The sequence below is a fragment of the Arvicola amphibius genome, chromosome 18 (assembly GCF_903992535.2).
Source record: "Arvicola amphibius chromosome 18, mArvAmp1.2, whole genome shotgun sequence".
In the NCBI taxonomy this organism is placed as follows: domain Eukaryota; kingdom Metazoa; phylum Chordata; class Mammalia; order Rodentia; family Cricetidae; genus Arvicola; species Arvicola amphibius.
In genome coordinates this window covers 32,880,091-32,904,046 of record NC_052064.1, presented here as the reverse complement: position 1 = coordinate 32,904,046, position 23,956 = coordinate 32,880,091, and the positions used below count along the sequence as shown (strand labels likewise).

Below are 23,956 nucleotides of genomic sequence, written 5' to 3'. Positions count from 1 at the left end.
CTGAGTTCGAGGCCAGACTGGTCTACAAGAGCTAGTTCCAGGACAGGCTCTAGAAACTACAGGGAAACCCTGTCTCGAAAAACCAAAAAAAAAAAAAAAAAAAAAAAAAAAAGACTGTAATACTGTTCAGGGAAATATTTTTGAACTGAATGACTTTTAATCAAAAGGCCCAACATTAATTTTTATGTGAAATCTTGTGGTAAATTCAGTTTCAGCTTCAAAAATCAGATAATAAAGTGAATAAGTAATTTAAGGGACTTGAGTGCTCTGTATTATAAATTCCAAAGTTTATTAAAAGGACCTATGCTTTCTACTATTCCTATTTTTCAAGCAGTCACCATATATCAGTGAAAGGAATTATTTGTTTTAAACATATCTGCATGAGGTTGGAAATGATACCCTTCTTCTTTTAACCTGGCATATTACTTTTTAAAGCATTTCATAAATGTATTAACCATTAAAGACTGTTGGGAAATTCACAGGTGACTGGCCTTAACACAAACTATTAGAATGTAAGGCAATTTTCTGACAGAAAAAGACCAGCTGCACCTCCAGGGGTCGTTTATTCTCAGTGCTTCAGTTAGAGACGGAAGGAATATAATTTATTTTGATTTAAAGTTGTCCGACAACTGAAAAAACAAAAATCCTGAAATGCATCTGAAAGACATTTGGACGGACAAGGAAGTAAAAGACAAAAGTTATTTGTTACATAGATTAAAAAAAATCGTCACTATCTTAAATAAACTGATGTCAGAAGACAAAATTTATATTAAGAATCTGAGTTCAAAGCCAGCCTGGTCTACAGAGTGAGTTCCAGTACAGCCAGAGCTACACAGAGAAGCCCTGTCACAAAAAAAACCCAACCCAAAACAAAACAAGACAAATCTGACCCAGAAGAGGGGCCAAGAAAGCACAAAGGGGAGAAAGGGGTCCCGGGAGAATAAGACCATCTTAATCCAAGGACCGAGACTCCAGTCAGCAGCCCAGCTGAATAAATGTTTTAAATGTTGTCACATCAAAGAAGTGCAGCAGACGGCAAGTCAGTCACAAGTGCTGTGGACAGAGTACTGGGAAAGGGGCTGTCTTTAGTTAAAGCCTGAGGGTAGAGGATTACAAGTCAGAGAAAATGGTGTTCAGGACACGAGAACTGAGATCAGGAATTTGGAGACTTACACTTAACTTTTTTACCTCCCCCTGCAAAAAATTAAAACTTAATCAGATAATGCATAATAAGAATTCTGAGCATCTGAAAACATGAGAACCATTTGTTTGCAAAGTGGCGGGAAACAGTGTTTAGGGAAAATCCAAATCTGACAGAAAGTGCTTTAAGACACAGAGCCTGGTTTACAGAGCACGCGTGACCTCACCGGCACGCTGTCACCAGAAGGCAGGCTCTGCCACAACGTGAGTAATAGGTGCTGCTCAAAGTCGAGGACCATGTGATGTTGGCAAAGGGAGAAATCATGAAAATAGGTTGAGCAAAGAAAGTCAGCGGAAGAAAGAGGGCAAATCTTCGCTGTCTCGATAGTCCTAAGTGGCAGCAAGCCCTTCTTCCACGGGACTGGGCATGCTGGCTGACTGAGCTTTCCACACAGTGTTTTAGGTCATGGGAAGAAGAATCGTTTTCACACAAAGCTGTCAGGCTTTGCTGGGAAACAATAAAAGATTTTCTGAAGTTATAAATAGGAAATGTAATTTAATTTGTGATGGTCAGAAAAACCAAAGTTCCTACACTACATCACCTTGCCCATCTACTTACTTAAAAATTCCACGTAAATTTAGCTCTATAAATTTTCTGATTAAAAAGTATTTATTAAATAAATGAATATGGAACATGAACATACATAGAAAAAATAAAATGGAAACGGCTAATATTTGCTTTCTTCTGTTTTGTTCTATGCTCTCTTATGAACTTCCAAAATCAGAACCAAATATGCTTATTAAAATGCCTGGAAGGAAACACTTAGTATTTGGAAGGCTAAAAGACAAAGGCATTTCAAGAAAGGTTTTGGTAAGTCCTTTTTGGAGCCCTTTGAACAGTGTCTATGCATTCTCCCTAAGGAGGAAGCAAGAAAATGTTCATCTTATCGAAGAATGGGGAACAAGTTTCAACAGTGGAAGAATGTGTGCCCTGCTAGAAGAGAGCTGGTAAGAAAGCTTCTTTGTGGTCTAAAGACTATTGCACATTCAAATAAAACACGAGAGAATGTCCAACAGATAACACATGAACGAGCTTGTGCCCAGGAACGAAGCATGGGTATAGGCAATCTCAATCTGCTTCTGCTTTAGTGACCTTTAGAAATGGTCCAAACTGATTATCAGCAATACACTGGTTTTGTTTTTTTTTCTTAAAAAAATATTTTGAGACCACTTTTGATACGCACACACATAATGTGGTCATAACAGACAAATATAACTTTAGCAAGACTAAACAAAAGTGCAAAACTTAAAAAACAAAATTAAAAAATATGGAAGCATGAGCTAAAATTTTCTGCATAGCTGAAATCTATTTAAAGCAAGTCCTGTTGCAGGGGTGGGAAGGGGTGCTGACAGGAGGTTAAAGCAGTTTGTTTTTTAAATGTCTTCTGCATGTTTAAATGATGCAAAAAAAATAACTTCACTCCATAAGACTGGAAACATCTCACAGACAATCCATCCCTATATCCTTAGACACCATGGTGGTGGCAGTGCCTCCTTCTGCGAGGTACACAGCAGTGCTAGATTTAGAATGGACAGCTCGGTCACTCCCATTGTTGTTGACCTCACAGTCCAGGGGTTCAGTGGAGATGACCCAGGTAGAGGGGCGCCACCGCTTAAGGGAGTATGGAGTTTTCACGCGTTTCTTGATCTTTTCCCCTGATCCTGATTTGCCGTCCTGTGTGGACTCACCTACTGAAAACAAAAGCACAAGAGATGAGCTATATGAAAGGACGAATTTACAAGTACAGGGCTGGCTGGATACAATGTAGCCTGGCACGCACAGGCTGAGTTCAATCCCGGGACCACTGAAACCCCGCTGGTGGTGTTTATCTGTAATCCTAGCTCTATGGGAGCGGAAGCAGGAGGACCAGAAGCTCAACACTATCCCTGTCTCCACAGCTACTACAGAGCCCAGCCTGAGCTACGTAAGACTCTGACCAAACCAAACCAAATGGGAAAATAAAGGGGCTGAATTTCACACACAGGTTCAGCCAGCATGGATAGACCCAATGATGGGTGGTTCTTGCAATATGTGATGCTAGACAATGTTTTTCTAAGCAAAATTCAACCAACTAATTTTTGAGACATAATTAAAAAAATAAATAAATCTCACAAGAACTGATAAAATACAAAATTCTTTTCATTTTATTTGTTTAATTATTGAGACAGGGTTTCCTGTGTAGCCCTGGCTGTTCTAGAACTCACTCTGTAGACCAAGCTGGCCTCAGACTCACAGAGATCCACCTGTTTCTGCCTCCCAAGTGCTGGGATTAAAGGTGTGCGCCACCACAGCCCAGCAAAAAAATTCAAAATTCTTCATTGCATTTTCAGATCCTCTTGCTCTGGTACAGACTCCAACTTGCTAAAAACACTTATCATTTGACTTAATGCTAAAGGTGGGCTAAGTATGAAGTGGGTGATGCACCCCTGAAATTCCAGGTTCTCAGGAAGCTGAGGTGGGAAGATATTGAATTCCAGTCCAGCCTTTGGCACAATGAGTTATAAAGTGAGTCCTTATCTCAAAAAGACAAAGCAAAACAAAAAATGCTCAAAGTGGACCAAACTCAAAAGGCCTTTAACATGTAATGGTTTTACAGGGACAAACATTCCCATAATTCTCTGTTCTCATATTTGACAAGATGCTTCGTGGATACAGAAGCAAGCAAGGTGTGTCAACTAGCTTGTAATATAAACCACTTAAGTAACGGGCAAGGATTTTGTTTTTTTCTTTTTCTTTTCCTTTTCAACACAGGGTTTCTGTAGCCCTGACTGTCCTGAACTCACTCTGTAGACCAGGCTGGCCTCATCAAACGTAGAGGTATGTCTGCCTCTGCTTCCTGAGTGCTGGGATTCATAAATGAAAAGAAAAAGAGAAATTATTTTACCTAATAATGACTGTTAAGAGATCCTGGTGAGCTCTCCTGTCTTGGGCTGTAACCCCACTAGAGCAAGGGACCACGCAGCAGTTTATCTGTCTGGGTTCCAGCCCACAGCACCGCGCTGCTGTGTGTGAGCCTCAGTAAAAATGGCACTTAAGGACAGAGAACAACTTCAGTGCTTCCTGAGACTTCTCTTGACTGGGTGTGGAGGCACAGGCCTTTAATCCCAGCACACTGTGAGTTTAAGACTGGCCTGGTCTATAATAGCAAGTTCCAGGGCAGCCAGGGCTACAGACAGAGACCTTGTCACAAACAAACAAACACGAAATACATTTAAAGACTTACTAAGTTAAAACTAAAAGGAGATTTAACATATTTTTATGTATAATAAATGCTTTAGAAGTAAAAGTAGCATAATGTTGCCACCTGGTGCTCTGACACTAATAGGTGCTGATTTAATCTCTGTCACAACAAGTACATGACCCACATCATAAAGAAGCCATCAAACAACACACAGATTAACCTGGCAATTCTTCTGACCCTCGTGATACTAGCTTTTTAATTTTCAATGACCAAAAAAGAAGGAGAAAGGAAAGAAGGGAGGGAGGGAGGGAGGGAGGGAGGGAGGGAGGGAGGGAGGGAGGGAGGGAAAGCCCATTTCCCCACTTTACTATAATCTAATCCTTCTGAGGCCCAGTCACTCTGTCTCTGGAGGTGACAGAGGTAAAGACTCTAAAGGACGCTTCCCCATAGCTCCACTTACTCTGTATACTGCTGCCATCCAGGATATTTGTGGCTGAAAGATCCAAAGAACTGGGCCTCTGTGCTCTTCTGGGCTTCGATGGCCCAGGATCTGCAACTGTGCTTGTAACACCCTGTGTAAGTCCATCTTGTTCTGAGCACGGATTGCTGTTGTTGTTATTGGAATTAGTTCGGCTCCCTTCGAGGGGCCGTTCCCGCCTGTCTACCAAACGGTCCAGAACCCCTTCATCATGGCCAGCTTGCTGCTCTCGTCTCAGTAAAGGTTCATGCTCATCAGGACTGGAATTAATATTCAGCCGGGTATCCTCGCCAATAAACTGATTCTGCAGCATTTCTTGAGCCCGCTGTGCCACTATGTTGGCCGCCTGGCCAGATGGCACCGTCCCATTGGCATACTGGGCTGTGGTGACATGGGAATTAGCAGTGTGGCTTCTCCCTGCCACCCCATTCATAGTCACCGTCACTACATGAGGTTCTGCGGCATTGATTGTATTCATCTTGGCAACTCCAGTTTCTACCTGTTTCAAGTTTGATTTGTGCTTGTTGCCAAATTTTAGCCGGGGTTCTTTTGTTGAATTTTTGGTGTTCAAAGGCAAACTAGTGGGTCTCTTAGGCAGGTTCTGTTGCTTAGGGAGAGGATAGAGCTGAGCGGGCGGAACATCAGGAATTAAGCATGCCTGGCCGTTCGCAGCCTGTGTGAAGTCCTGCTGCCCAGTCACTTCCACGGCGAGCTTTATGAGTGGATAAAGCAGGCTGGAACTGGTGCTGCTCAAGGGGTCCGGCCCACTGAACTGCTTGAGAGAGTGCTCCATGAGGTTCTCGTCCGAGCTCTCCTTGAGGTTCCTGTCAACTTCCTTTGGGTCTAGCTTATTGGTCTCCAGGTCTTCTTCCGTCAGCTGCAAGCAGACAGGGGTTGGCCCAATCGGCTGTGCAACATTCGTGGCATGCAGATTGGTTTCATCTGGGTACGGCATCTCAGAGATGGTGGTCATGCCAGTACTCGGAGTGAGGCCCGTGGTGTTTGTGGTGGTTGTGTTTGTGGACAGGCTGGTGACGCTTGTTTCAGGGCTGGGGATCCGAGCTTGTGCTTGCTGTCGTTCGTAATTAATTGAGTTTCGGTTCTTCTCTCCTATAGTCAAAGGTGTGCTGCTGGACATCGAATGCTCAGAGGAAATATTCTTCACAATGCTGTCAGTGTGATGTATGGAGTCTTCGATATATGAGGAAGAAGAATAATCTGGATAAGGCCCAATTTTTGGCACACGCCTATTATGTGACAGGTTGCTTGAAGAAAGAAAAGAAAAGGAATGACCACGGGAACATAAACTCACGACGAAATGCCTATTCCAAGTAAACACAGGTTTCAAAGTCCAACTGCTTCTGATTTTATGCTCTGCATTCTTTTACGGCATGGATTGATTTAGTATGTCTGGGTACGTGAGGAGAGCAGAGTCACGTCTCTGCCAGCACGTGGGTCTCAGGAATCAAACCGGGCCGTCGGTCTTGGCAGCGAGCACTTAACCCACCATCTCACTGACCCTTGCACTCTCAAACCGTCGCTAAGAGATCACTTCAAAATCTTAGTGTTAACGGCTTGCTGAACACAAATTTTGTTTTGGCTTACAAGAGTTAATTTAGTGGCTGGAGGGATGATTCAGTGGTTAAGAGGCTCAGCTGCTCTTTGATTCCCAGCACCTACATGACAGCTCACAAGTACCTGTGATTCCAGTCCCTGGAGACCCAGTGACACCTTCTGGCCTTGGCAGGCACTGCAGGAACATGGGGCACACACATTCAGGCACTCATATAAACAAAAAATAAAAATAAAATCTCGAGCCGGGCAGTGGTGGTGCACACCTTTAACCCCAGCACTTGAGAGGTAGAGACAGGTGGATCTCTGTGAGTTCGAGGTGAGTCTGGTCTCAGAGTGAGTTCCAGGACAGTCAGAGCCACACAGAGAAACCCTGTGTTGAATAAACAAATAAAAACACCTCAAGAAATAAATAAAAGAGTTAATTTTTAAAATATCACCTATAATTTTAGAATATCAACAAATACATCTTTTATGAATTATATACCTATACAAGTAACATTGTTTTGTAAATAGAGGAACCATAGGATGCGTTTATTTTTATTCCTGTAACCCTAGGTCCTATAATATATGCGCAACAAATATAAACTAGGTTCAAATAACCAAGTGATAAAAAGAACAGAGAATCTGGTCATTTTTCCAAAGCATCCTCATTTAAGAGGCACATGCCAACAACGGAACATACCTTTCTGCAGGAGCCACTACTGATGTAAGTTTCTGTAGAGCTAAGCTATGAGGCAGAAGATGGCACTCGGATAAAGGAACAAAGCTGAACAGCCAATAGCCAGGCACGAGAAAGGACAGGTGGGGCTGGCATGTTGCAAGAATAAATAGGAGAAATCCAGGGAAGAGATCGAGGGTTGAGAAAAGACGAAGAGGAGGATGCCAGGGGTTAGCCACGGAATAAGAAGAAAGATTTATAGAATATATAGATGTATAGAAAGAAAGGAAGAAAACAAAACAAAACAAACAAACAAACAAAAAACCCCAGAGGCAAAGCATAAAGAGAAAACGGAAACATTTAAGTTAGAAAAGCTGACTAGAAACAAGCCGAGCTAAGGCCGGGCATTCACAAGTAAGAACAAGTCGCTGTATGTTTATCTGGGTGGTGGCCCCCAGAGAGGAAAACCCATCTACCATTCAGGACTGCTCTTCAGTTACCAAGGAGCCCCACTGGCCCCATCGCTCCTGGAAGTGACAGCTCTGGACTGTCACACTTACATAATTATTTAAAGTCTCTTTACAGAAAGTATTAGGGACGGACTTCACTGAAGTGACCACGGTCCTGGGAGTATTAACAGAGAAAAGCAGGACAAGAGAATCAGCCCAAGGAAAAGAGGGTCTGTAAAGAAGACTGGCGTCTTATGCGGGAATGGCAGCAACCACGAAAAGGGGAGCGAAGGAGAAGTTAAGGCACAGTGAGATGCAGCCACAGTGCAAACAACCCTTATGTGAGCCCTCATTTAGGAGAAACTTGGGAGAGATGGGGTACAAAGAGCCATTCCCAGTAGAGGTGAATAACATAAGCGGGAGGGAAACCAAAGTAGAGGCTAGGAGTTGTTTTTTTAATCACTCAAGAAAAATTCAAAAGTATTTAAAGAATGAGCTTCAGCTGACTTTTTTTTTTAAGGACGTTATGTACATAAGTATTCACCTGCAGTGCCTGCAGAGGTCAGAAGAAGGAGCTGGACTCCCTGGAACTAGAGTTACAGATGGTTAGGAACCACAATGTGGATGGGAGCTGGGAACTGCTGGGGAATATTATTTTAGGGTGTGTGATTTTTGTTTATGCTGCATTTGTTTAACTCTGTGAAGCTGTGGTCCTTTGCCTGTCTAAAACACCTGATGGTCTAATAAAGAGCAGACTGGCCAATAGCGAGGCAGGAGCAAGGATAGGTGGGGCTGGCGGTGAGAATACAAATAGAAGAACTTTGGAAAAGGAGAAGGACGACGACGTCAGGGGACAGCCACCCAGCCACAGCGTAAGAAAGGAAGTAAGGTATTCAAAAGTAAGAAAGATAAAAGCCCAGAGGAAAAAGGTAGATGGGATAATTTAAGATAAGCAGGCAAGAAACAAGCCAAGCTAAGGCTGGGCATTCCTAACTAAGAAGAAGCCTTCGTGTGTGATTTATTTGGGAGCTGGGTTGTGGGCCCCTCAAAAAGCCTACAGTAAAAACAATCAGCAACAGGGAACTGAACCAGGGTCTGCTGAGAGAGCAGCAAGGGCGCTAACTGAGCCGTCTCTGTAGTTCCCTCATCTGACTATTGACAGATGTTTATCCTGCATATTTTACAGATTATAGGGAAGCAGAAATATAGAAGAAGATGGAGAAGAATTCTCTAATACTTGTAATGTGAGAGCACTTCTATTTGATTTTATGAGTATTAGTGTGAGGACATCAGATTCCCTGGAAATGAGTTACAGTTGTGAGCTGCCATGTGGGTGCTGGGAATGGAACTTGCGTCCTCTGCAAGAACAGCCAGCGCTCTTAACCCCTGAGCTGTCTCTCCAGTCTTAAAAAGCCTTTTTATTTAGGATCTAAAGGTACAGTCCTAGCAAAGGAAATGTCTCATAGGACAGAGAGAAGTACCAGTGTGTCCTTTACACACTGCTGGAGAGCCAGTGCACAAGTCGTGTCTACTGCAACAGCAGTGGATACCTGGGCAGGGTCACATGTGCTTAAGAAATAAAAACACCAATAAACACTAAACAGACCACAAAGTACATGTACAAGTTATAAACTTTTATAACTATAAAGATGTTTTATCTTTAACATTAATGGTAAGTTACAGTAATTTTCCATACCCCTTTTGGTTTCTTGAAACAGGGTTTCTCTGTGTAGCTCTAGCAATCCTGGACCTTGCTTTGTAGACAGGCTGGCTAATAGAGTCATTTCTTTTACTGTATCTTTATATATGAAATTACAGACTCTGTCTTGTATTCACACCACATAAATATTTTCCGTACAAGAATGGAAGCAGAGAGGCTGGAGGAGAAGGCTCGGTGCTCAAGAGCAGGTGTTCCTCCTGTAGAGGACCTGAATTCAGTTCACTGCTCCATAGCTCACAACTGCCTAAATCCTAGCTCCAGAGGGACCGCACGCCTCTGGCTCCAGACACCCAAACTCTGCACATCCCTGCTTCCACCGACACACACATATATTTAAAATAACAAAAATAAATCTTCTTTCTATAAAAAAAAAAAAAAAAAACACTGGGGATATTGGGGGGCTGCAGAGATGGCTCAGAGGTTAAGAGCGCTGGCTGCTCTTCAAGAGGTCCTGAGTTCAATTCCCAGCACCCACAGCTCACAGCCCTCTGCAATGAAATCCGTTGCCCTCTTCTGGCCAGCAGGCAGAACACTGCATACATAATAAACTAAAAAAAAAAAAAAATCTTACAAAAGAAAACAATTTAAAGCTTGGCGGTGGTGGCGCAGGCCTTTAATCCCAGCACTCGGGAGGCAGAGGCAGGCGGATCTCTGTGAGTTTACAGCCAACCTGATCGACAAGAGCTAGCTCCAGGACAGGCTCCAAAGCCACAGAGAAACCCTGTCTCGAAAAACAAACAAACAAAGAAACAAACAAAACCCGCCAATTTAAAAAACACTGGGACATTGAAAGAAAAACGATGAGAAAAACGATAGCCCTGCACAACACGAGCTGCCACATTCCTAGGCTGACTTAGCAGCGTTTACTTCCTGTCCTTTACTTGGTCTCCGTTGCCAACAGTTAAGTGACAGCCATGAGCCCCACGGTCTTACCGTTCATTCTGCATGGCAGTAGACATGGGGTTGACTGTTGGGCTCACAGACTTGTTTCTCTCCCATATCATCATCAGTTCGGCCATTCTTTCCTCAGCACACTGCGCCGTGAGCCGAGCCTCTGCGTCCTGGTCCCAGCAGTCCTCGATAGTTTCCTTGAGTGACCTCACTGCCTACAGCACAGAAGACATCAGAGAGCACCTGTTTACAGCTGTGTTCAGGGTTGTATATATACGTATGGGTTTGTGATGTTTTTTGTGGTCGTTTTCCTTTTCTTTTCTTTTAGATTTATTTATATCTGCATACCATATCTATCTGGGTTATTCAAGACAGGGTTTCTCTGTAGCTATGGAACCTGTCCTGGAACTAGCTCTGTAGATCAGGCTGGCCTCGAACTCAGAGATCCGCCTGCCTCTGCCTCCCGAGTGCTGGAATTAAAAAGCATGACACTATGCCCAGCTATTTATTTTATTATTTTTTATAATGTTTATTTATTTCTTTCGGTTTCAGGGACTTAATTAAGCTACAGCTATAGCCCCAAATGTCCAATTTCAAACAACAACAAAAAAATTACAAAGGAAACCAAGTATTGTACTTGAAATTTTAGCACTTGGGAGGGAGAGGCAGAAGGTCAGGACCTTAAGGATACTCTTGATCTTAGAATGAAATCTTTGAGACAAGACTGGGATATATGAGATCCCGCCTAAAAATAAACAAAAAAAAAAAAAAAAAAAAAAAAGGAATGCAAAGAAACAAGAATGTGTTATCTATTTACAGGAAAATAAAATCTTAACAGAAATCAAGGAAGTACAAGCATTAGAGGTATCAAAAAATTTCAAGTGAACCAAAGAACTAAGAAAACAACAGATGAAGAACTGAATTAAGAAAACATTTTTTCCTCCGAGACAGGGTTTCTCTCTGTAGTCCACTCGGACTGTCCTGGAACTCACTCTGTAAACCAGGCTGGCCTTGAACTCACAGAGATCCGCCAGCCTCTGCCTGCAGAGTGCTGGTAATAAAGGTGTGTGTCACCATGCCTGGCCTAAGAAAACAATTCCTTAAAAATAATTTTATTTCTTTATGTATGTATGTATCTACCTATCATCAATCTATCATCCATCTATCTATCAAATCAGGGGAAGTCACTGTTGTAGACATGCTCTGTAAGTTAAAAGGTTCTCCAACTTGAAATTTAAAAAGTAATTCCAGGTAAGTATAAGAGTCAATAACCTGGCCGGGCGGTGGTGGCGCACGCCTTTAATCCCAGCACTCGGGAGGCAGAGGCAGGCGGATCTCTGAGTTCGAGGCCAGCCTGGTCTACAAGAGCTAGTTCCAGGACAGGCTCTAGAAACTACAGGGAAACCCTGTCTCGAAAAACCAAGAGTCAATAACCTTTTTTTGTTTTGCTTTGTTTGGTTTGGTTTATTTTGAGACAAGGTTTCTCTATGTAGCTCTGGCTGTCCAGGAACTAACCCTGTAGACCAAACTGGCCTCCAACTCACAGAGATCCGCCTACCCCCTACCCCCTTTGCTGGAATTAAAAGAATGTTCCACTATGCCCACCTAAACTGCATTTTTTAAAATAGCTCTTCCTTTTTTAAAGAATTAATAAACCTTTAGTCACTTTAATAAACTATACACTTCCTCCCTAACTTTTGAACTGTATTGCTACTGCAGAGAAACTTTTTTTCTTTTGGCTATACCATCCATATCAAGTTCAAATGGATTTGTTGGACATAAACCAAATATTAAAAGTCCCTTACTTAGCAACCTCATCTAAATTAGAAGTAAAGAGTTTTCAGGTAAATCTGTGTATGTTGCGTATCCCACAATGGTGGGTTGCCAACAAATACCTGAGAAGAATAGATCTCCGTCACCGCCGTGAGATGACAGAACTTAAGGAGATGAGGTCGCAACTGATTATAACAAACTCTCAGAGACGCCGCAGACATTTTTCTATGAGGTAGGCAGCTCTGGGGAATCCTGGTAGAGTACAATTCACCCCTCACCTGCTTAAGGAACTGCCCAAGTCTGCATAGCAAAAACTACCACTTGGAGGCAACTGTGTATCTTCATTTAACAAGCTCTTTAATAGCCATATACTTAAAGATCTCAATCTCATCTGAAACAAGATAGCTTTGAGATCAATCTATTAACAAAGATGACCACTAAGATAAAGCTCAACCTATCTGAATGGATACACAGGGACTCTCTAGTCTCTCTCTCTGACACAAATGAAAATATTCTATTCTGCTGAGGCAATCTGTAAGTGGGATGGGAAAATATATAGTAAAGTGATTTAAATTACTCAATTTCTTCATGATCTTTAATTAGAGCTAAGAAAATTAATTTGTACTAAGTATAAAAATGTAATAAATACCTTCAGAAGTAATCATCATTACATTACTACCTTAAGAAGAGATCACTGAGAAAATATGAAGCAATACAACCTTCTAGAAATAAAAATAGGATTGTAGAAATTTAAAAATTTTAATGCATTTATTGGGGACGAATGGCAAATGTCATGGTGTGCTCTGGAGGTTAGAGAGCACTGTGTAAATCAGTTCTCTCCTTCCACTCAATCCCAGGAATTGAGATACATCATCAAGCTTGGTGGCAAGGGCCTGGACCTGATGGGCCACCCTGCCATCTAGGAAATTAAAACCATAATGAAGAAATGACTGAGACAACAGTGTAAGAAATTAATGGCTGCTCAAAAGGTAAAGCCGAGCAAATGCTGAACAATTAGAACAACACTGAAAACCAGACGGAGCTGGAGACGCAGCGCAGTTGGTAGAACACGGTGGCACACACGCTCAGAGGCGAAGGCAGGAGTTCAATGTTATCTCCAGCTACACAGTTAGTATGGTCTGACACAGCCCTGTTTCCCAAACAAACAAACAACAACAGAAAGGGAAAAAAAAAAAAAAAGAAAGAAATTCAGACTTGGAATGTGAGGCGGTTCAATACTAGTTTAATGAGAATTTAAGGATAAAGAAATATAAGGAAAGAAGTAATTTTTTTTTCTTTTTTGTTTTTTCGAGACAGGGTTTCTCTATAGCTTTGGAGCCTGTCCTGGAACTAGCTCTTGTAGCCCAGGGTGGTCTTAAACTCACAGAGATCCTCCTGCCTCTGCCTCTCGAGTGCTGGGATTAAAGACATCCACCACCACCCAGCTGGAAAGAAGTAATTTTTAAAATTAAAGCTAGAACTGGGTAGTGGATCTCTAGTTCAAGGCCAGCCTGGTCTACCAAGCAAGTTCCAGGACAGTTAGAAAGAACTGTTACACAGAGAATCCCTGTCTCAAAATAAATAAACAAACAAACACTAGAGAACTCGTGAAAGAGGAAAATTTTGGATCTTCAAGTGGAAAAATCTATTTGATATCTAGGAAAAATGTGTGAAAAGATCTGCGCTGACATATAACCAAGTGAAAATTCAAAACTGCAATGGAAAAGTACGTCTGAACAGCTTACAGAAAAACCAAAACCAAAGCCCTGGTGTGGTAGTACATGCCTGCATCTCCAGCGTGGTGGTGTGAATGAGAATGGCCTCCACGGGTCCAAAGGTTTGAATGCTTGGTCCTTAGTTAGTGGAACTATCTGGGAAGGATTTGGAGATGTGGCCTTGATGAAGGAGATCCGCCTGTCTCTGCCTCCCAATTGCTGAGATTTAAAGGTGTGCCCACCACCACCCAGCCCAATTAAATGTTTATAAGTTGCCTTGATCATGGTGTCTATACACATTAATAGAACTACTACTAAGACAGTCAACATGTGAGAGGAGGAAGAGGAGTTCAAGTCATTTTCAACTGTGTAGGGAGTTTAAGGGCAGTCTAGGCTTAATGAGATCCTGTCTTGAAAGAGAGGGAGAGACAGAGAGAGAAGGGGGGAAGGAAGGAAGGAAGGAAGGAAGGAAGGAAGGAAGGAAGGAAGGAAGGAAGGAAGGAAGGAAGGAAGGAAGGAAGGAAGGAAGGGACTAAGAACGGGAGAAAGGAGAAGGGAAGGAGGCAGGAAGGAAGGAAAGGAAGGACAGGAAGGAAGGAACGGAAAAAGAGAAAGGACGGAAGGAAGGAAGGAAGGACCAGAGAAGGAGTAATGAAGGAAAAGGATAGAAGGAAGGAAGGAAGGAAGGAAGGAAGGAAGGAAGGGAGGAAGGAAGGAAGAAAGGAAAGGGGGAGAGGGAAGGAAGGAAGGAAGGAAGGAAGGAAGGAAGGAAGGAAGAGGGAGGGGAAGAAAGGAAGGAAGGGGAAGGAAGGAAGGAAGGAAGGAAGGAAGGAAGGAGGGAGGGAGGGAAGGGAGGGAGGGAGGGAGGAAGGAAGGAAGGAAGGGGAAGGAAGGAAGGGAGGGAGGGAGGGAGGGGAAGGAAGGAAGGAAGGAAGGAGGGAGGGAGGGAGGGAGGGAAGGGAGGGAGGGAGGGGAAGGAAGGGGAAGGAAGGAAGGGAGGGAGGGAGGGGAAGGAAGGGGAAGGAAGGGGAAGGAAGGAAGGGAGGGAGGGAGGGAGGGAGGGAGGGGAAGGAAGGAAGGAAGGAAGGAAGGAAGGAAGGAAGGAAGGAAGGAAGGAAGGAAGGGGAAGGAAGGAAGGAAAGGAGGGAGGGAGGGAGGGAGGGAGGGAGGGAGGGAGGGAGGAGGAAGGAAGGGAGGGAGGGAGGGAGGGAGGGGAAGGAAGGAAGGAAGGAAGGGGAAGGAAGGAAGGAAGGAAGGAAGGAAGGAAGGAAGGAAGGAAGGAAGGAAGGAAGCAAGCAAGCAAACTGATAAAAACAAAAAGCAGCGGACGGTCGGTGTGAGATGGGTGGGAGGGTCACGGACTATTCGTGGCAGCCTGACAACCTGAGCTGTGAGTTCAATCCTTGGAACCCAGTTAAGTGGGATTCAGTGTCCTGGATGCATGAACCCAGCACATGTCCTGTGGACGGGTGATGAGACAGCTGCCTAGAAGGCTAGGTACACTGGAGAAGCCGTGCAGCACAAGTAAAGACTTCCACACGTGCACCACAGCACACTCACCTGCCCCGACAATGGAGTAAGACTGGCCCACACCCGAACTCTCATCATGAAGACTGCAGGCCAGAGAAGGTCTGCACAGCTTTGAAACCACTGGACGGAGCTTCCCCAAAGCAAGAGCTTAAAGCAATGAAGCAGTATGTGTGGTTCCTATGAGTCCAAGCTCAGTATTTTGTTGTATAGGAAATATTGTTTTTACTTTGGTTAACTTTTTAGATCTACCTCTACACCACCATCACCAATCAGACTTTGACGGTGTTTCACACTGAAGCCCAGGCTGGCCCTGAACGTGGGATTCTGTTGCCTCACCCAGAGGTGGGGTGCGGGCATGAATCACCACAGCAAGGCGGCTTCTGTTTTTTGCTTCAAGCACATTTAAACTTCTCTAGTTCTAGTCGGAAGTCCTCGTTTTCTTACCAGGCTGTTTTCTTTCCAGGCTTCTGGGAATTTGGGTCTCTGCTTTTCTCTCGACACAAGAACCTGCATGTCCTCAAAAGTGGGATGGTTGCCAACTTCTGTCTGGAAAGCCATCTGGTATTCTGGTACAGATTCACCTGTGTATTTATAGAAAGAATGATAGAATTTCTAATTATCATAGAGGACAGAATAGCAGAGGTATTTCTAGTATCAAATAAACAGAAATCATATGCATTAAACCCTTTTAAGCATACACGCAAATTTCAGACACTTTATGGTTGTTTTAGTCTATTAATATTTAGAATAGTCTCAATTTTTATTGATAAATGAAATAGTAGTTTCAATGCTATACAGATATTTTACTTATCTTATTCTTTGGTGTTGGGGATCAAACTCTAAGCCTTAAGCATGGTAAGTATGTACTTGAATATTGAGTCTTGATTTTAAAACAGTGAAGTATTCTAATAACTAGGGCTCTGCTGCATTAAAAAAAATTAACTTTTGTAAACTTTAAAAATACTGACAGAGAGGCCGGGCGATGGTGGCGCACGCCTTTAATCCCAGCACTCGGGAGGCAGAGGCAGGCGGATCTCTGTGAGTTCGAGACCAGCCTGGTCTACAAGAGCTAGTTCCAGGACAGGCTCCAAAGCTACAGAGAAACCCTGTCTCGAAAAACCAAAAAAAAAAAAAAAAAAAAAAAAAACTGATAGAGGGTAAGAATGTATGGACGATAGAGGGTAAGAATGTATGGACGATAGAGGGTAAGAATGTATGGACTGTTTTGACTATTCAAATAGAAACAAAACCTCGCCCTGTTCTGTGGGTTTTCATCTGGGTCACTGTAGCTCTTGACTGTCCCAGTGAGATGCGGAGGGCAGACAGACAGTACTGCTTCGCTGACAGGAAGATTGAGATGAAGCCAAGATTAGAACCGAAATGCGCTAACATCACCCCTTCTCATCTCTTTTGTTATTTTAATACGTTAGGTCAGTGGTGAGGAGCCAGGGAGACTGCAGGTCTCCCGCAGGCCAGTGGTTCTCAACACGTGGGTTGTGACCCCTTTGGCAAACCTCTATTTCAAAAAATATATTATGATTCATAACAGTAGTAAAATTATGGTTATGAAGTAGCAACAAAACTGAGTTTATGGTTGGGGTGTCAAACATGAGGAACTGTATTAAAGGGTCGCAGCAATCGGAATTTGAGAATCCTGTTGTAGGCCACTGGATTTTTATGTATTAGTTGTATGGGGTTTTCTGTATAGCTCAGTATCTTTATTTATTTATTCATTTATTGTTTTTTTTTTAATCAAGGCTGAGTTTCTCTGTGTAGCCTTGGCTGTCCTGGAACTCACTCTGTGGACCAGGCTGGCCTCAACCTCACAGAGATCCACCTGCCTCTGCCTCCTGAGGGCTGGGACTAAAGGCCTGTGCCACCACCGCCCAGCTTCAGCCTGTTTATAAATGCACTTTATCACATTTTTTAAAAGTCAGAATTATTTCATCGTAAGCTGCAAACGGTACCTATTGATGGCACACAGTTATCAAATACTGGTAGAATAGTTAATGATGCTTTAAAATTCTAGATTTAAATACTGCTTGTTAAGAGGAAAACTTAAACAATGACATGATCATCATTATAATTTTTTATAGGACCAACTCTGGTTATGGCTCAGCTGGCAGAGTAGCACCTAGCACGCAGGAGTCCGGCCCCAGCCCTGAAGAGACAGACCTGCTGCCGTGGTGTATAAACCTAGTCCCTCAGGAGGGGCAGCAGCAGGAGCTAATCCAGAGCCATCCTTGGCTGCATAAGGAATGTGAGGTCAGCCTGGTATAGAGAAAACTCTGTTTCTGAAGCAAAACAAAACTGAAAAATTGAGATATCTGAAACACTCTGGCTGATCTAGAACAGAACCAATGACCTCATACGGCATGGTGTACTGTTAGTATTTAGAACAGTTTCAAATTTTGTTGATAAATGAAGTAGGGGTTTCAATGCTATACCAGTATTCTACCTAACTTATTCCTTACTGCTGGGGATGAACTCAAGGCCTTGAACACTCTAAGTACATCCTTCAACACTGAGCCTTGGATCGCTTTCTACCACGGAGTTGCATCTCAGACTAGACAGGCATTTTAAAATGGTTTTGACTGGTATTAAATTTAGGAGTAAAATATTATAAGGAACATTTAATACTTAAACTTCTGCCTGAACTCTAATCTCATGTTAGAAAATAAAGAAAAATGTCAGGATTTAGTACAACAAGCAACCACATTTAAGAGGAGAGACAGAAACATCACTCACCAAAGAAAATCTAAATCTAGTTTCTCAATAAACACTTATGAGGACACAAAGATGTTAAACTCCTGTGATGATGGGAGATACTAACCTTAGATTTTCTTAAAACTTTACAGTCACTGGATTGCTCAAGGAAGTCCTATAATCATAATTTTCTTCAAAAACCCGAAAGGTACCTGAAGACTAATTTTATTTTTTTATTTATTCATTTATTTATTCATTCATTCATTCATTTATTATGTATACAATATTCTGTCTGTGTGTATGCCTGCAGGCTAGAAGAGGGCACCAGACCTCATTACAGGTGGTTGTGAGCCACCATGTGGTTGCTGGGAATTGAACTCAGGACTTTTGGAAGAGCAGGCAATGCTCTTAACCTCTAGGCTATCTCTTCAGCCCCTGAAGACTAATTTGTAAGGCTGCCCTCCACATGCCATGAAGACAAAGCACTTGTACCCATGCCTCTGTAGCCAAACATACATTACAAATAATAAGTTCTTTGTGCTGGAGAGATGGTTCAGTCATTATGAGCAGTTGATGCTCTTGAAGGGGACCTGTGTTTGGTTCCCAGCACTTATGTGGTGGCTCACAATCATCTGTAACTCTAGCTTCAGGGTATCTAATGGCCTCTTTTGAACTCAACTGGCATCAGGTATTCACACGGTACACATTCATATGTGGAGAAAAAATACCCATACACATAAAATTTAAAAATCATTGTGATGGTCTGAATAAAAACAGCCCCCATAGGATCATATATATTTGAGTGTTTAGTCACCAGGAAGTGGAACTCTTTGATAGGAATAGAAGGATCAGGTGGCATAGCCTTGTTGGAGTAGATGTGGTCTTGTTAAAGGAAGTGTGATTATCACTGAAGTCATTGAGGTTTTAAAAGACCCAGTTTCCCTCTCACTCCTGGTATGGATCAAGAGATAGCTCTAACTACTTCTTCAGCACCATGCCTGCAATGCCTGCTGCCATGCGGATAATGGACTAAGCCTCTGAAACTATAAAGCAGGCTCCTAACTAAATGCTTTCTTTTATTAAAAAAAAAAAACAAAACACTGCCTTAGTCATGGTGTCTCTTCACAGCAATAGAACAGTGCCTAAGTTGATGATAAAAGTTAAAAAATAAAATAATAAATGCTTCAGTTACGTATCAATATTCCTTTCTAAACTCTATAATTAGATCATCTGACTTAAACAACATTTCTTTTCAGTTCCTGGCTGCTGTTTTATTTTTCAGACCTCTAGATACTTCTCTAGAACCAGAGTCTTTCTTTGAATTTACTTTTTTTGTTTTGTTGGAGACAGGGTTTCTCTGTGTAGCTCTGGCTGTCCTAGAACTCACTGTGTAGACCAGGCTGGCCTTGAACTCAAGAAATATACCTCCTTCTGCTTCCTGAGTGCTGGGATTAAAGGAGTGCACCACCACTGCCTGGCTGAATTGACTTTTTAAAATATTTTTTGCTTGTTTGTTTTTCGAGACGGGGTTTCACTGTGTAACAGCCTTGGTTGTCCTAGAACTCAGATCTGTAGGCCAGGATGGTCTACAAACTCACAGAGATCTGCCTACCTCTACCTCCCAAGTGCTGGGATCAAAAGCATGTGACATCACCACCTGTCTTGAATTTATTCTTTTTTTTTTTTTTGGTTTTTTTTTTTTTTTTTTTTTGGTTTTTCGAGACAGGGTTTCTCTGTAGCTTTGGAGGAATTTATTCTTAATGTGTTCTTTTTATCTACTTCAAAGGTAAGATTGTGACAGGTACTGTGATATTTAATTAATCTTTTTTTTAATTTGGTTTTTTGAGACAGGGTTTCTCTGTGTATCAGTCCTAGCTGCCCTGGAACTAGTTCTTGTAGACCAGGCTGGCCTCAAATTCAGAGATCCGCCCACCTCTCCCTCCCAAGTGCTGGGATTAAAGGCGTGCACCACTACACCCAACAGTGATGGGTCTCACTGTGGTATTCCACACATACTCGGCTCTCTACACCCGACAGTGATGGGTCTCACTGTGGTATTCCACACGTACTCTGCTCTCTACATCCGACAGTGATGGGTCTCACTGTGGTATTCCCATACTTTGCTCTTTATATTTACCTCTCTTCCCTCCTCCATCATCTTGCTCCCCCTCCCCATCCTACCCCCTACTCACTCTGTTTACATGTTACATGTACTGTATTATTACTCTCTCCTTTCTCTCCCCCCCCATCTTGAGGACTCTTCCTCTCCTCTTATGATCTCTTTTCTCGTTTCAGAACCTAAGCCCACATCTGCCTCATAGATAAAAATTAGTATTTAGAATATGTATATGATAGAAAGCACATAGTATTTGTTCAAGGTGGCTTATTTTACAGAACACAATCCTTTCTAGATTCATGCATTTTTAAATTAGTGTCATGATTTAATTTCTCTTCATGGCTGAATAAATTTCCATTACTTTCTTTTATCCATCATCTGGTTCCAGTTCTTAGCTAACATGATTACTGCAGTAATGACCAGAAATGGGAAAGTATCTCAGTCACAGGAACTAAAAATATACTATGGAATTATCATCATGTACACTGTAAAGATGTGATACTCTATTGGTTTAATAAAAAGCCGAGGGATGGGCGGTGGGTGGTGCACCTCTTTACTCCAGTACTCGGGAGGCAGAGGCAGGCGGATCTCTGTGAGTCTGAGGCCAGCCTGGTCTACAGAGTGAGTTCTAGGACAGTTAGGACTGCCCCACAGTAAAACCCTGTCTCGGAAAACCAAAAAAGAAAAAGAAAAAAAAAAAAGGAGATGGGCTAATTTAAGTTATAAGAGCTAGTTAGAAACAAGTCTCAGCTATTGACCAAGCTTTCATAATTAATAACTCTCCATATGGTTACTTGGGAGCTGGCGGGCAGGACAGAAAAATCCACCTAAATTGCCTGGTCATATAGTAGGGGTTTTTTTGGTTGTTGATGTTACTAAGCTTTATTTATTTTGTGTGTGTGTGTGTGTGTGTGTGTGTGTGCGCGCGCACGCACGTGCACGCTTATGACAGTCTGTAGAGTTTCTACTTCCATCTTTACATGGGTTCTGGGATCAAACTCAAATCATTAGGTCTATGCAGCAAGAGCCTTCACCAGCTTGACCATCCTGCCAGCCCATATGGTAGTCCTATTTTTACACTTCAAAGAAACTTCCATATTAATTTCTATAGTGTCTCTGCCAATTTACTCCTGTCAGCAGTGATAATCTATTCTATCTGTTTTGGTGGGGAGGTTCGAGACAGGGTTTCTCTCTGTATCTTTGGAACCTATCCTGACACTCACTCTGTAGACCAGGCTGGCCTTGAACTCACAGAAACCCTCCTGTCTCTGCCTCCCAAGTGGTGAGATTAAAGGCATGCACCACCACTGCCCTGCATGATAATCTATTCTATATTAAGCCATCATATATACACACACACATAAACATATACATATTTATACGCTAAAATATTATTCTGCAAATAAGACTTAATTGCCTTCCTACTTCAAAACTGAGGGGTTTTTAATTCCTTTTGTGGGGATAAATCCAAGGTCTTTGCATGTGGGAGGCAGGTACTCTACCACCGAGCCACACCCTAACTATTCATATTGCTCTTAATTGTTTATTACAACAAAAGTAAAGCTGGGCAGTAGTGGTGCACGCCTTTAATTCCAGCACTCGGGAGGCAGAGGCAGGCAGATTTCTGTGAGCTCAAGGCCAGCCTGGTCTACAAGAGCTAGTTCCAGGACAGCTAGGGATGTTACAGAGAAGCCCTGTCTCAAGAAAAACTAAAACAAAAATAAGTGATAGTTATCCTTTAATTGTAGTACTTTTAAAACAAAAGTTCCCTGGTGGCTGGGAAAATGGCTCGTTAGTAAAGTGCTTGCTATACAAGCATGAGATCCAGGGTTCAGATCCCCAGTATCCATGTAAAAAGCTGAGCCTAGTAATGTGTACCTACAATACCAATGCTGGGGAGGTAGAAACAAATGGATTCCTGGAGTCTGATGGTCAGCAGGCCCAATGAATCCAAAAGCTGCAGGTTTCAGGGAGAGCCCTTCTTTCAAAAGGCAAAGAGCTATCAAGATATCTGGTGACAACCTCTGACCTTCACACAAATGTGAATATATATGAGCATGTACACACACACACACACACACACACACACGCACGCACGCACGAACGCACACACGCCCACTTCTCTGGGAGTACTGTGTTTGACTGTAAAACCTACACGTAGGGGGAACTATTTAGCTTGGATTACATAGAGAATACTTGTAAGTCAGCACTATGAGAGCATGTATTAAACAAACAACAAACAAAACTTAAAAAAATTAAAATAAAAACAAGTTGCTGGTTATATTATGCTAATATAATAAAGAAGTAATTCATACATCTTTCTAAAACTAAAACTATGTTACAATGTTAAAAATACAAACCAAACAAAAAAGGTGTGCCAAAACCCCAGTTAACAATTACTGTTTTCAGAAAAATGTCTTAACTCTCTGTACTTCTAATTTATTAAATATATATTGGATATATAAATATATACATTAAATTTATTAAATATATACTTTTTTTGGTTTTTCGAGGCAGGGTTTCTCTGTACAGCTAGTCCTGGGACTAGCTCTTGTAACCAGGTTGGCCTGGAACTCACAGAGATCCTCCTGCCTCTGTCTCCTGAGTGCTGGGATTAAAGGCGTGTGTCATCACTGCCCAGCTTAAATATATACATTTAAAAGATTTATTTTTACTGTTTTTAGTTACAGGGATGTGTACATGCACCTGTGTGTAGATGTCGTGGGTGCAGGTGCCAGAGAGACCAGTGGCACTGATCTCTTGGAGCTGGAGTTACAGGCAGTTGTGAGCTGCCTGAGATGGCTGATGGGGCCTGAATTCTTAGCTGCTGAACTTTCTCTAAGGACCCCAGAAAATTTACATTTAAGTACAATTACATTGTAGTAAGTTACACAACCATTAGTTCATTTCATCAAATATTGGAATTATAAACTAATTTTATGTGTGTCTATATGTATGTATGCCACACGTACGTGGGTGTCTGAGGAAGCCAGAAGGTGTTGGATCCCCCCGGAATTGAAATGGGGGTTGAGGACTTACTATTGGAATAAAACTACTTAGATAAAAACTTGAGTCATTTTTAACTAAAAAATTCTGGGCTGGAGAGATGGCTTAGTGGTTAAGAGCATTGCCTGCTCTTCCAAAGGTCATGAGTTCAATTCCTGGCAACCACATGGTGGCTCACAACCATCTGTAATGTGGTCTGCTTCCCTCTTCTGGTCTGCAGACACACACAGACAGAATAATGTATACATAATAAATAAATATTTTAAAAAAAATTCCGATTTATTTCATTCTGTTAATGATGTTTTTATTCTGAATACTCCATATTCAGATGGAAATGTACTTAAGGTTTAAAGGAAAAAAGATTATTACATCCAATTGAGTTGAATTACTTCCAAGTGAGAAAGAAGATACAACTGTATCACTTTAAAAAACTGACAAATCACTGGATGATGATGGCACACACCTTTAATCCCAGCACTTAGGAAGTAGAGGAAGGGATATCTCCATGAGTTCTAGGCCAGCCTGGTCTACAAAGCTAGTTCTACGACAGCCAAGGCTACACAGAGAAACCTTGCCTAGAAAAAACAAAACAAACCAACAGTTAAAAACAAAGCCCTGATAAATCTAGCAGCGGTTCTTACCGGGGAAGAGGTCTGTACACCTCATGAACACCTCCCAGTAGATCAGCCCCAGGGCATACATGTCTACCTGCTTCAGAGCAGACTCACAGTCCCTCAGGTTCACAGCTCCTTCCAGCACTTCTGGCGCCATGTAGCGAATTGTGCCAACCTGGTGAATTAAGAGTGTTATTTTAAAGAAATAAAATGCAACATATCCTGAAGAGCAAACATTAGCCCAAAAATCACATGTAAAATTTACTCGTGTTGGGGCTGGAGAGATGGCTCAGTGGTTAAGAACACTGGCTGCTCTCCCAGAGGACACGGGTTCAATTCCCAG

General features: G+C 42.3%; 1 protein-coding gene across 1 annotated transcript in view; it reads right to left on the bottom strand.

Moving 5' to 3' along the window:
- Nucleotides 1–544: 544 nt before the first annotated feature.
- The window catches only part of Bmpr2 (bone morphogenetic protein receptor type 2), a 101,756-nt gene continuing 78,344 nt past the window's right edge, over nucleotides 545–23,956 (bottom strand). Inside the window, exons 9-13 of the mRNA XM_038315540.1 lie at nucleotides 23,641–23,788; nucleotides 15,616–15,752; nucleotides 10,196–10,368; nucleotides 4,843–6,125; nucleotides 545–2,892 (exon numbers count right to left, since the gene is read on the bottom strand). Coding sequence (XP_038171468.1) covers nucleotides 2,642–2,892; nucleotides 4,843–6,125; nucleotides 10,196–10,368; nucleotides 15,616–15,752; nucleotides 23,641–23,788 — 1,992 coding nt within the window. The 3' untranslated portion in view covers nucleotides 545–2,641. The remainder of the gene's footprint in view (nucleotides 2,893–4,842; nucleotides 6,126–10,195; nucleotides 10,369–15,615; nucleotides 15,753–23,640; nucleotides 23,789–23,956) is intronic.